This window comes from Rhinoraja longicauda, chromosome 1 (genome assembly GCF_053455715.1).
Source record: "Rhinoraja longicauda isolate Sanriku21f chromosome 1, sRhiLon1.1, whole genome shotgun sequence".
In the NCBI taxonomy this organism is placed as follows: domain Eukaryota; kingdom Metazoa; phylum Chordata; class Chondrichthyes; order Rajiformes; family Arhynchobatidae; genus Rhinoraja; species Rhinoraja longicauda.
In genome coordinates this window covers 3,230,364-3,244,904 of record NC_135953.1, presented here as the reverse complement: position 1 = coordinate 3,244,904, position 14,541 = coordinate 3,230,364, and the positions used below count along the sequence as shown (strand labels likewise).

The window sequence follows — 14,541 nt, the reverse complement described above, 5'->3', positions numbered from 1 at the left end:
GCTGGGACTATCCCATCGTTTAAGAAACAGTTGGACAGGTACATGGATAGGACAGGTTTGGAGGGATATGGACCAAGCGCAGGCAAGTGGGACTTGTGTAGCTGGGACACTGCCAAACAGGTAGTTCAATGAATGAAATGTAAATTATTAAAATGAATTAAATATTTCACATAATTCAGTATTAATCATAAGTACTGATTGGGAAATATCATTGAGGATGTTTTGCCGCATCCACAGTAGGATTACTTGAAGTAAAAATGCTTACCTGTTTGATTTTTTGTGCCTCCCAAAGCTAGACAAAGACAAATGAAGAGAAATGGTTAGTATCTGATCCAAAGGTCAATGCCCAGTCAAGTGAAGACAGCTTCAGTTCTCAGGATCATCTCAGTCAGGACAATGTGAATTATGGGTGGCACAGTGGCGCAGTTGGTAGAGCCGCTGCCTCACGGAGCCAGAGGCACTGCTCGATCCTACCCTCGTGGCTGCTGACTGCGTGGAGTTTGCACATTCTCACTGTGACCGTGTGATAGGGTTGCCAATTGTCCCATATTAGGCGGGACATCCCGTATTTTGGGCCAAATTGGTTTGTTCCGTATGGGACTGCCCTTGTCCTGTGTTAGGCCCGGACGGCGCTGTAGGCCCGGACACTGTAGGCCCGGACACTGTAGGCCCGGACTGTGTAGGCCCGGACGGCACTGTAGGCCTGGACACTGTAGGCCCGGACACTGTATGTCCGGACACTGTAGGCCTGGACACTGTAGGCCCGGACACTGTAGCCCGGGGGGGGCCGCAGCAGTCCCGGGCCGTGTCAGTTGACACACAATGCTGGAGTAACTCAGCGGGACAGACAGCATCTCGGGAGAGAAGGAATGGGTGACGTTTTGGGTCGAGACCCCGAAGAGTCGAGTCTGAAGAAGGGTCTCGACCTGAAATGTCACCCATTCCTTCTCTCCCGGGATGCTGCATAACCCGCTGAGTTACTCCAGAATTTGTGTCTATATTCGATTTAAATCAGCATCCGCAGTTTTTTTCCTACTACGGACAGTGTAGGCCCGGGCGCCCCCTGAGGAAGGTTGCGTAGCAACCCGCCTCCCGGCCCGGGCGGCCACCGTTGGTGGAGCGGGAGCACATGGCCGCTGGCTGGGTGAGGTCACGTGGGGAGCGGGGCTGCAACGCCACCTTGTCCCATATTTGGGAGTGAGGAAGTTGGCAACCATACTGTGTGGGTTTCCACCGGGTGCTCCAGTTTACTCCCATATCCCTAAGATGAATGGGTCTATAAATGTGGCTTCTGTAAATTGCCTCTAAATTGTTGGGAATGGATGCAAAAGTGGGATAGCATAGAATATGCATCCAAGATGGTGCCCAACACAGGCAACTATTTGCTTACCAGCAACAGAAGCAGATCTACAAACTCGTATTACAATCGCTCCACACTCTTAAATCTCTTTTCCTACAGCAGCATGCACCAAACGTTAACTTTGCCATCATCCTCCTCTCTCCCACCGTCTGCACTGAGTCGAGGGGGCAACCCAGGACAGAGCTGGCCTTCCTGACCAGCTTGTCGAGTCTCTTCCCTTCCACCGCTGAGATGCTGCTGCTCCAGCAGACCACTCCGTAGAAAATAGCCGATGCAACCACCGTGTTGTAGAAGGTCCTTAGGAGTGCCCCCTGCAAAAGTCTCTGCTCAGGCCCTTTCTGTATAGCGCATCGGTGTTTTCAGTCTAGTCCAATTTATTGTTGAGGTAGACACCCAGGTACTTATAAGAATCTACCCTGTAAACTGTATTTATACACTGTAAATTATACAATGGAACGATTGTGATCATGTACTGTCTTTCTGCTGACTGGTTAGCACACAACACACGTGACAATAAATGAAACTAAACCAGTGTGAATGGGTGGCATATTCCCCAAACTTTCCCCTCTCACCTTAAACGTCTGCCCTTAAGTTCATATTTCCCTTAGCCTAGTAAAAAGACTATTTCCCCCACCTGTTCTCCTCATGGTTTTATACACTTTTATAAGATTTTACAAGATAAAAATTCAACCCTGCCTCAATATATGATCTTCTGCAGTTGTACAGGGCCCTAGTGAGACCACACCTGGAGTACTGTGTGCAGTTTTGGTCTCCAAATTTGAGGAAGGATATTCTTTCTACTGAGGGAGTGCAGCATAGGTTCACTAGGTTAATTCCCGGAATGGCGGGACTGTCGTATGTTCAAAGACTGGAGCGACTAGGCTTGTATACTGGAATTTAGAAGGATGAGAGGGGATCTTATTGAAACATACAAGATTATTAATGGAGTTGACACGTTAGAGGCAGGAAACATGTTCTTACATTTGACCTCCCAAAGCACAACACCTCACATAGGGTCAGACAGCGTGGAAACATAGGAGATTAGTGGGCAAAATTAGAGCACATGGTATTGGAGGTAGGGTACTGACATGGATAGAAAATTGGTTGACAGACAGAAAGCAAAGATTGGGGTTAAATGGGTCCCTTTCAGAATGGCAGGTAGTAACTAGTGGGGTACCGCAGGCTCGATGCTGGGACCGCAGCTATTTACAATATACATTAATGACTTGGATGAAGGGATTAAAAGTACCATTAGCAAATTTGCAGATGATACAAAGCTGGGTGGTAGTGTGAACTGTGAGGAAGATGCTATGAGGTTGCAGGGTGACTTGGACAGGTTATGTGAGAGGGTGGGGATGCATGGCAGATGCAGTTTAATGTGGATAAGTGTGAGGTTATCCACTTTGGTGGTAAGAATAGGAAGGCAGAGTATTATCTGAATGGTGTCAAGTTAGGAAAAGGGGACGTACAACGAGATCTGGGTGTCCTAGTGCATCAGTCACTGAAAGGAAGCATGCAGGTACAGCAGGCAGTGAAGAAAGCCAATGGAATGTTGGCCTTCATAACAAGAGGAGTTGAGTATAGGAGCAAAGAGGTCCTTCTGCAGTTGTACAGGGCCCTAGTGAGACCGCACCTGAAGTACTGTGTGCAGTTTTGGTCTCCAAATTTGAGGAAGGATATTCTTGCTATTGAGTGCGTGCAGCGTAGGTTTACTAGGTTAATTCCCGGAATGGCGGGACTGTCATATGTTGAAAGACTGGAGTGACTAGGCTTGTATACAATGGAATTTAGAAGGATAAGAGGAGATCTTATCGAAACGTATAAAATTATTAATGGGTTGGTCACGTTAGAGGCAGGAAACATGTTCCCAATGTTGGAGGAGTCCAGAACAAGGGGCCACAGTTTAAGAATAAGGGGTAGGCCATTTAGAACTGAGATGAGGAAAAACCTTTTCAGTCAGAGAGTTGTGAATCTGTGGAATTCTCTGCCTCAGAAGGCAGTGGAGGCCAATTCTCTGAATACATTCAAGAGAGAGCTGGATAGAGCTCTTAAGGATAGCGGAGTCAGGGGGTATGGGGAGAAGGCAGGGACGGGGTACTGATTGAGAATGATCAGCCATGATCACATTGAATGGCGGTGCTGGCTCGATGGGCCGAATGGCCTCCTCCTGCACCTATTGTCTATTGTCTATTGTCTATTGCCTTAAACCTCTAGTTCTTAATTTAGCCAAGTTCACAAAAGACTGTGCCATAGAAGGCTGTGGTGTCCAAGTCATTGAATATTTTTAAGGCAGAGATAGATAGATTGTTGATTAGTGAGGGAGTCGCGGGTTGTGGGGAGAAGGCAGGGGAATGAGGTTAGGAGGGAGAGATAGATCAGCCTTGATCGAATGGCGGAGCAGACTTGATAGACCGATTGGCCTAATTCTGCTGCTGGAATTTATGATCTGCTTGTCTCCTTGCTTCACCTCATCGACACCTCATGACTTCCATGTGCCCTGAACTGTGGCTGGAATGTAATGCCACCTCCACCCAACAACGCCATATTGTTGCAAGTGGTTTATTCTGGTGCGAAGGGTGGATTAGTGTGAAAATAAACCTGCCATTTGCTTCAACCACAAGTGGAGATGAACAGAAGGCGGTCTGCACGACAAGCAACTGAAAACTGGGCAGGAGGCTAAAGGGTGCGTTCTCTTTTACATGAATAAAAATAATGTGTGAGTTTGCACGTTCAAATTCTACCTCAAAACAAAACAGATCAAAATCAGGAAGGCTTCTGTTGCACTTTGATACTGCTCCACTGGAGTTTCTCTGAGGGCTATCAATTTATTTATGCCACTGTTCAACATGCCTTCAGGCATTTTTCTTGGACTGAAATTAGAACTGCAGATTGCTTTTGAGCATGGATCTGAAATCTTGTACCACAGTTAGGGTGAACAATATGAGACCACTTTGAAAATTGTAGTCAGTATCCTGACTGGTGGTATCATGGTCTGGTATGGCAATTCCAACGCACAGGAACTCAAGAGGCTGCAGAGAGCTGTGGAGTCAGCCCGGTCTATCACGGGCACAGCTAGGGGTGCCAACTATTTGACTCCCAAATAAGGGACAAGGTGACGTCACTTCCCGGCGCCCCACGTGACCTCACCCAGCCAGCGGCCACGTGTTCCCGCTCCACCTCCAGCCCGGGCCGGGAGGCGGGTTGCTATGCAACCTCCGTTAGGTGGCGCCTGAGCCTCCGGAACTACACTGTCCAGACCTACACCGTCCGGGCCTAAACTGTCCGGGCCTACAGCGTCCGGGGCCTACAGTGTCCGGGCCTACAGCGTCTGGGCCTACAGCGTCCGGGGCCTAAACTGTCCGGGTCTACAGCGTCCAGGGCCTACAGCGTCCGGGCCTACAACGCCCCCCCGGGTCTAATATGGGACAAGGGCGGTCCCGTAAGGGACAAACCAATTTAGCCCAAAACACAGGATGTCCCGGCTAATACGGAACAGTTGGCAACCCTAGGCACAAACCTCCCCACCATCAAGAAGGCGGCATCTATCATCAAACTCCATGCTGCATGAAAGCTATTTCCATGGCAGCTTTCTTCTCCCATACAAAAAAAAGAGTTCTGCAATTTAAGCGGGTCTTCGGAAACCTTTTCACTCAGAAGGTATTCCATATCTGGAATGAGTTGCTCGAGGAAGCTACAGAAGCAGACAAGGGGATTAGAAGCGCCCATGTCCGTGTTCTATCGCTCAATGACACTATCTGCCTCTTTCCACATTAAAATACAGCATTATATATACAGAGGAAAAACATTTTCAGTCAGAGAGTTGTAAATCTGTGGAATTTTCTGCCTCAGAAGGCAGTGGAGGCCAATTCTCTGAATGCATTCGAGAGAGAGCTAGATAAAACTCTGAAGGATACGGAACAGTTGGCAACCCTAGGCACAAACCTCCCCACCATCAAGAAGGCGGCATCTGGGGTTATGGGGAGAAGGCAGGAACGGGGTACTGATTGAGAATGATCAGCCATGACCACATTTAATGGTGGTGCTGGCTCGAAGGGCCGAATGGCCTACTCCTGCACCTATTGTCTATTGTCTAATTAATGAAGAAAGAGAAGAATCACTCATCAGAAGGAATTTACATTGTATAAACGCCTATTACCTTGGATTTTAATTATATGTGTGTGTGTGATATATGTATACCTATAGGATGTACATTTAGTGCATGTATGTATAATACACACACATACACACACATATATATACACACATATATATATATATATATATATATGTGTGTGTGTGTACTTGTGTATATATAAATATATATATACACATATACACAACACACACATATATACATATATAGATAACACACATATACATACACACACTGTACATACACACATATATATACACATAACACACATGTATAAAACACACATATATACACATATAGATAACACACACATATATATGCACATTTATAGATAACACACATATACACAACACACACATATATACATATATACATATATACATATATATAGATAACACACATTTGCACACATACACACAACACACATATATACACACATATATACATATATATAGATAACACACATTTGCACACATACACACAACACATATATACACATATATAGATAATACACATATATACACAACACACATATATAGATAACACACATATACACAACACACACGTATATACACATATAGATAACATACACACACATATATACATATATATTTCCATGCACTGAGTGTTATACATATCATATATACACATATTACACACACATACATATATATACATACACACACATACACATAAAACTAAACAATAATAGTGCAAAGACAAAAAATAATGCCCCCAACTCGAGGTAGTTTGGAGCTCATTCCCAACAGTTCACTACAACTACAACTGGATGAATTTAAGAGAAAGTTAGATAGAGCTCTAGGGGCTAGTGGAATCAAGGGATATGGGGAGAAGGCAGGCACGGGTTACTGATTGTGGATGATCAGCCATGATCACAATGAATGGCGGTGCTGGCTCAAAGGGCCGAATGGCCTCCTCCTGCACCTATTTTCTATGTTTCTCTATGTTTCTAATCCTAACCTAAAGTGTGCTTGTTTTGTGCTAGCTAAATTATTGGATGAACAAAGGAGAGATGTAGAATACAAATCCAGGTAGTAAATTAACTACAATTCATAGTGATGATTATCTAGAAAGTGGCCCTGAGCCAGGACCTTATTGCAGGGCAGAGCAGGCACTAGAGACTAAATGGTCCACTGCTTCTACCCAGTGTGTTCTGTAAACGGGGCAGCCATTTACTATCAGGAACAAAGCACAAAGTGCTGGTGGAACTCAGCAGGTCAGCCTGACCCGTGTGTTCCTTCAGCACTTTGTATTGTGTCCAAGATTCTGGCATCTGCAGTTCCTTGCATCTCCATTTACTATAAACGATATAATCATATGATCTAACTTCACCAGTTATTCAATGGAAGTGATGCAGCAAAATCGCCCCCTCCTCAGGTACTTTCCTTTGCAAACACAGGAGATCTCTTAAGTGAGAGGAGCAGAATTAGGCCATTCGGCCCATCGAGTCAACTCCCCCCATTCAACCATGGCTGATCTATCTTTCCCTCTCAACCCAATTCTCCTGCTATCATCCCATAACCTTAGGGCTAGCGGAATCAAGGGATATGGGGAGAAGGCAGGAAGAGGGTACTGATTGAGAATGATCAGCCATGACCACATTGAATGGAGGTGCTGGCTCGAAGGGCCGAATGGCTTACACCTGCACCTATTTTCTATGTATCTACGTAGGTTGCCTCGGGAAAGCATATTCAAAGACTTGTTCCACTTGTCTATAGAATTGATGCGCTACAATAGAACTGTATTCTGCATGTGGAAGATGCTGGTGTCAATGGGGAAGATGCTGGAGTCAATGGGGAAGATGCTGGAGTCAATGGGGAAGATGCTGGAGTCAATGGGGAAGATGCTGGAGTCAATGGGGAAGATAAATGTAATACCCTCTGACGAAGGGGAGAAAAACTTTGAAGCCAGGGTAGAATTGGAGCGACCAAGGGTCAGTGATTCAAACTTTGTTTTCACTTGAAAAGAATCACTTTTGACTGGTGTATTTTAATCTGATCTTTCACCAGTCGTCTGTGAATTGCTCCTTCCTATTCCTGTTGCTGACAGATATATTGTTCTAAAAATTCACTGTCAGCTGCTGATCGACACCTCTGCAGTTTCCTTTTAACCTGTTTCGGGTCACAAGCTGCAAAGACTTGTTTGAGATCATGCCTGGGCCTGCAGGCACAGCTGTCTGTGTGCTCCACGAGAAGAGATGCTTCTGCAGCTCACTGGCATGGACAGTTTAGTTTAGTCTAGTTTAGAGATACAGCGCGGAAACAGGCCCTTCGGCCCACCGAGTCCGCGCCAACCAGCGATCCCCGCACATTAACACCATCCTGCACACACTAGGGACAATTTACACTTATACCAAGTATACAAACCCAAGCTTATTAACCTACAAACCTGTACATCTTTGGAGTGTGGGAGGAAACCTGAAGATCTCGGAGAAAACCCACCCAGGTCACGGGGAGAACGTACAAACTCCGTTCATTCATCACCCGTAGTTGGGATGGAACCCGGGTCTCCGGCGCTGCAAGGGCTGTAAAGCAGCAACTCTACCGCTGCACCACCGTGCCGCCCTGATAGTTCCTTTCCCATTCCACCCTTCGAGGCATTTTTGTGCCTTTTGAATGGCTGGTCCCGAGGACAAACTGCCCACCTGGGGGTAAAATGTTACGGACAAAAGCCTAGATTTGCCACATGCCACATTTAGGAATAAATGCTTTGACTATTTTCTAAATGGGTAGAGAATGGGCAGCGGTAGAGTTGCCGCCTTACAGCGAATGCAGCGCCGGAGACTCATGTTCGATCCTGACTACGGGCGCCGTCTGTACGGAGTTTGTACATTTTCCCCGTGACCTGCGTGGGTTTTCTACGAAATCTTCGGTTTCTTCCCACACTCCAAAGATGTGCAGGTATGTAGGTTAATTGACTGGGTAAATGTAAAAATTGTTCCTAGTATGTGTAGAATAGTGTAAATGTGCGGGGATCGCTGGTCGGCACGGACTCGGTGGGCCGAAGGGCCTGTTTCCGCACTGTATCTAAATCTAAAATCTAAAAGAATCTAGAAATCGGAGGTGCAAAGGGTCTTGGGAATGCTGATGCAGAATTCCAAAAAAGTTAATTTACAAGTCGAATCTGTAGTAAGGAAGGCAAACGCAATGCTCGCATTTATTTCAAAAATACAAAAGAATACAAAGAATACAAAAAAACAGGGATGTAATGCTGAGGCTCTATAAGGCGCTGGTCAGGCCGTATTTGGCGTATTGTGAGCAAATTTGGGCCCCATATTTGAGGGAGGATGTGCTGGCTCTGGAGAGGGTCCAGAGGAGGTTTACAAGAATGATCCCAGGAATGAGTGGGTTAACATATGATGAGCCTGTCGGCAATGGGCCTGTACTCACTGGAGTTTAGAAGGATGAGGGGGGACCTCATTGAAACGTACAGAATAGTGAAAGGCCTGGATAGAGTGAATGTGGAGAGGATGTTTCCACTGGTGGGAGAGTCTAGGACCAGAGATCATAGCCTCAGAATTAAAGGACTTTCCTTTAGAAAGATGAGGAGGAATTTCTTGAGTCAGAGGGCGGTGAATCTGTGGAATTCATTGCCACAGAAGGCCGTGGAGGCCAAGTCAATGGATATTTTTACGGCAGAGATAGATAGATTCTTGATTAGTGCGGGTGTCAGAGGATATGGGGAGAAGACAGGAGAATGGGATTGGGAGGGAGAGATAGATCCGCCATAATGAAATGGCAGAGAAGACTGCCCTAATTCTGCTCCTATCAATTATGAACTTGTGCACATGCATAGCTTAAGTTAGAGTCGTGGAGTCAAACAGTGTGGAAAAAGTCACGTCTGGCCCAGCGCCACTCATTCCTGGGATCATTCACGTCAAACCTCCTTCCTCAGATATGTGGCCCACATTTGCTCACAATACGTATAAGATTATTAAGGGGTTGGACACGTTTTGTTTTGCACTAAAATTGTTTTGCACTAAAATTGTATTTTAACAAAATGGATTGAACTTTATTTTGTTTATTGTTATCTGCATGTACTGTGCTCACTAGGGGTGCCAACTATCTCACTCCCAAATAAGGGCAAGGTGACATCACCGCCCCACGTTCCACGTGACCTCACCCAGCCAGCGGCCACGTGCTCCCGCTCCACCAATGGCGGCCGCCTAGGCCGGGAGGCGGGTAGCTAAGCAACCTCCATTTGGCGGCGCCCTGGACTCTGGGCCTACACTGTCAGGACCTACAGCGGCCCCCGGGCCTACAATTTCCGGGCCAACAGTGTCCGGGCCTACAGCGTCAGGGCCTACAGCGCCCCACAGGCCTAATACGGGACTAGGGCGGTCCCATATGGGACAAACCAATTTAGCCCAATATACGGGATGTCCCGGCTAATACAGGACGGTTTGCAACCATAGTGCTCACAGATCTGTTGTGCCGTTGCCAGTAAGAATTTCAATCTCCAGTTTCCGATACATACGACAGTTAAACACTCTTGACTTGATACAAAGGGAATCAGTGCATTTTCCAGCATCAGTAAATCACCTGAGGCAGAAGATCAGGGTGGAGCAAGCTTGACATTATGTTCAGCACAAACATTGTGGGCCAAAGGGCCTGTACCTGTACAGTTCTGTGTTCTATGTTAATAGAGAACAGGAGTAGGCCATTCGGCCCCTCAAGCTTTAACCCACCATGCAATATAACCTTGGCAGGTCTGTCAAAAGGCCTTATCCACTACTCCGCGGTAGGAACATAGAAAATAGGTACAGGAGTAGACCATTGGAGCCAGATCCACCATTCAATATGATCATGGCTGATCATTCAAAATCAGTACCCTGCTCCTGCTTTCTCCCCATCTCCCTTGCTCGCTCGAAGGGCCGAATGACCTACTCCTGCGCCTATTTTTCTATGTCTATGTCTATGATTCCGTTAGCCCTAACAGCTAAATCTAACTCTCTCTTGAAAACATCCAGTGAATTGGCCTCCGCTGCAGTGAAGGCAGCGGAGGCCAATTCACTGGATGTTTTCAAGAGAGATTCACAACTCAGTGGGTGAAAAAGATTTTTCCTCGTCTCAGTCCTAAATGGCCTACCCCTTATTCTTAAACTGTGTGACCCCTGGTTCTGGACTCCCCCAACATGGGGAACATTTTTCCTGCATCTAGCCTGTCCAATCGCTTAAGAATTGTATATGTTTCTATAAGAAGGGAGGAGAATCTCTCACAAGATGGTTACCTGTTGGTTGGAGACCTCGGAGGGAAGGGTGCCATGTTTGAAGTCCTCCAGGAGGTGTCCTGCTGCCTTGAGGCGACTCTGAAAAACGGAGAGCAAAGAATTTAGAGTAAATCAATATTTAAAAAATAACTGGGTTCTACTGTCGGAGGCCAATTACCGTAAACTCTATTGCTCGTTACAATCACCATCTACGGTACACCGTCTACCTAATTTGGGGAAGGACGTCCTTGCTATTGAGGCAGTGCAGCGTAGGTTCACCAGGTTAATCCCCGGGATGGCGGGACTGTCATATGAGAAAAGATTGGAAAGACTGGGCTTGTATTCACTGGAGTTTAGAAGGAGAATAAAGGAGAATTTAAAACTGAGGTGAGAAGGAACTTTTTCACCCAGAGATTTGTGAATTTGTGCAATTCTCTGTCACAGAAGGCAGTGGAGGCCAATTCACTGGATAAATTTAAAAGAGAGTTAGATAGAGCTCTAGGGGCTAGTGGAATCAAGGGATATGGGATGAAGGCAGGCACGGGTTACTGATTGTGGATGATCAGCTTTACATCGCCCGGTGCGGCTCGGCTGCGGGACTTTTCACCGCTGGTGCGGCTCGGCTGCGGGACTTGACATCCCCCGGTGCGGCTCGACCACGGGACTTAGCTGCGCAAGGCTTGGTCGCGGGCCTTTCATCGCCCGGTTCGGCCGCGGGACGTTTCAGCGCCCGGTGCGGGGACTGTGCGGGTCGGTCGGGGACGAGCTGTCTGTCCGTGGGCGTGGGGAAGAGAGTGGAAGTTTTGTTGCCTCCATCACAGTGAGGGGGTGTTTGGAGTCACTGTGATGGACGTTTGTGTTGGGGTTATGTGTCTTGTGTTCTTTTTTTTTTCTATGACTGCTATGTAGTTTCGTTCGGTACTTCGGTACCGAACGACAAATAAAGCTCTGTTATACCTGTTATACCTGTTATGATCACAATGAATGGCGTTGCTGGCTCAAAGGGCCAAATGGCCTCCTCCTGCACCTATTTTCTATGTTTTCTACCTTGATCCTTCATTGGTCATAGCTAATCTTCACGCTGCCTCGGCAAGGCCAGCAGCATAATCAAGGACCAGTCTCATCCTGGTCACTCTCTCGTCTCCCCTCTCCCAACAGGCAAAAGGTGCAGGTGAGAAAACGCACAAATCCAGATTCAGGGACAGTTTCTTCCCAGCTATCAGACAACTGAACCATCCTATCATCAACTAGAGAGTGGTCCTGACCTCCCATCTATCTCATTGGAAACCTATAAACTATCATTAGGGGAAAAGATTTAATAGGAACCCGAGGGGCAACTTTTTCACACAGAGGGTGGTGGGTGTTTGCAACGAGCTGCCAGAGGAGGTAGTTGAGGCTGGGACTATCCCATCGTTTAAGAAACAGTTGGACGGGTACATGGATAGGACAGGTTTGGAGGGTTATGGACCAAGCGCAGGCAAGTGGGACTAGTGTAGCTGGGACATTGTTGGCCAGCATGGGTGAGTTGGGCCGAAGGGCCTGTTTCCACACTGTATCAATCTATGACTCTAATCGGACTTTATTGGACTTTATCTTGAACTTAATGTTATACCCATTACACTGAGGATGGCTTAATGTAATCATGTATAGTCTTTTCGCTGAATATAACACTTGGATTACTCCCACACAAATGTGCAAATTCAGGGATCGGATAAAGAATCTACTACATCGGTACTAGGGCGGTCACGGTGGTGCAGCGGTAGAGTTGCTGCCTTACAGCGAATGCAGCGCCGGAGACCCGGGTTCCATCCCGACCACAGGTACTGTCTGCATGGAGTTTGTACATTCTCCCCGTGACTTGCATGGGTTTTTCTCAGAGATCTTCGGTTACCTCCCACACTCCAAAGACGTACAGGATTGTAATCACATAGAGTGTTTTCGCTGACTAGATAGCATGGAACAAAAAAGCTTGCCAACTTTACTGCACTTGTCTGAAGGATACGAGTAATTCCCAGCAGTTGGGCAGCAGCTAGGGTTGCCAACTTTCTCACTCCCAAATAAGGGACAAAGGGTGATGTCACCGCCCCGCGCCGCACGTGACCTCACCCAGCCAGCGGCCACGTTCTCCAGCTCCACCAATGGCGGCCTCCCATGACCACACCCAGCCAGCAGCCACGTGCTCCCGCTCCACCTATGGCGGCCGCCCAGACTGGGAGGTGGGTTGCTACGCAATCTCCGTTAGGCGGTGCCCGGGCCTACACTGTCCGGGACGACAGTGGCCCCCGGGCTACAGTGTCCGGGCCTACAGTGTCCAGGCCCACGCCCAGTGTCTGGGCCTACAGCGCCGTCTGGGCCTAATACGGGACAAGGGCGGTCCCGTACGGGACAAACCAATTTAGCCCAAAATACGGCATGTCCCGGCTAATACGGGACAGTTGGCAACCCTAGTACACATGTTAACAATAAACTACACTAAACCTGCTCCAAATGCCAAATGGCCTACTCCTATTCCAGACAAACCAGAAGCTTGGCTGTCCATTCCCTTGACTGATGCTGCCTGGCCCGCCGAGTTCCTCCACCATTTTGTTTTTCTGCTCCTGTTTCTTGTGTTCTCATGCAAGAAGTAGATAAATAGACCAGAGGCACATCAAGCCGAAACGTCACCCATTCCTTCTCTCCAATGATGCTGTCTGTCCCCCTGCGTTACTCCAGCATTTTACGTCTATATTTTGTACGCTGTGGTCTATTGTATTGTACTTGAGTTTGTTTGATTATGTTTATGTACGGTATATCCGATCTGTTTGAATAGCATGAAAACAAAGCTTTTCACTGTACCTCGGCACAAACGTGACAATAACAAATCTAAACGGACCTAAGTGAGACATAGGGAGGGTCAAAATCATGCAGGGATTTGAGCAGGCGAACGAGGCAGTCATACAGAAAGGTCAGCAAGGTGGCGCAGCGGTAGAGTTAGTGCCTTACAGCGAATGCAGCGCCGGAGACTCAGGTTCGATCCTGACTACGGGCGCCGTCTGTACGGAGTTTGTACGTTCTCCCCGTGACCTGCGTGGGTTTTCTCCGAGATCTTCGGTTTCCTCCCACACTCCAAAGACGTACAGGTATGTAGGTTAATTGGCTGGGCAAATGTAAAAATTGTCCCTAGTGGGTGTAGGATAGTGTTAGTGTGCGGGGATCGCTGGGCGGCGCGGACCCGGTGGGCCGAAGGGCCTGTTTCTGCGCTGTATCTCTAAATCTAAATCTATTGCTGAATTGCAAGCTAACATACTATAAGACTTGCAAGTTCACAGTCGATGGTGTGAACTCAACTTGGCATGAATTAAGTTTCAAAACTGTCAAATAAAACTTAATCCTAACATCTTCTATCGGTAGTACGTCCAGAAATGCGAGACTTATGCACATTTCTTTTGTACCTTAATTATGAAAATCATCAAATTTTCACCTCGCTGACTCTTCAGCACCTCTGGCCTCATCAGTGCCCAGTGGGAGATGGGTTCTTTTCACTTCTGCGCAAATCCTTTGGAACTAGTCTGAAATTAGTTCTCTTAATTAGAACTTCATCTAATGGAGCAGTGACTTTATTAGCGTGCGGATTAATATTGGCAAATGGAACGGCTTCCTGCCGAGTTGGATCGAGAAATGGGCTCCAGCAATGCCAACACCATCAAGCCGACGAGTTATAAATGAGTGTGCACTGAAATGGGACTTTGCCCAAGGGTCTTTTTTTAAATTAAATGTGTGAGGTGTGATTGTTAGGGAACGGCAATGTGAATCTATTCC

General features: G+C 47.0%; 1 protein-coding gene across 1 annotated transcript in view; it reads right to left on the bottom strand.

Annotated features, from left to right (window-relative positions):
* Positions 1-14,541, bottom strand: part of LOC144595875 (sideroflexin-5-like) — a 221,213-nt gene that overhangs the window by 164,876 nt on the left and 41,796 nt on the right. Inside the window, exons 3-4 of the mRNA XM_078403737.1 lie at positions 10,765-10,842; positions 266-292 (exon numbers count right to left, since the gene is read on the bottom strand). Of these exons, the coding sequence (XP_078259863.1) occupies positions 266-292; positions 10,765-10,842 (105 nt within the window). The remainder of the gene's footprint in view (positions 1-265; positions 293-10,764; positions 10,843-14,541) is intronic.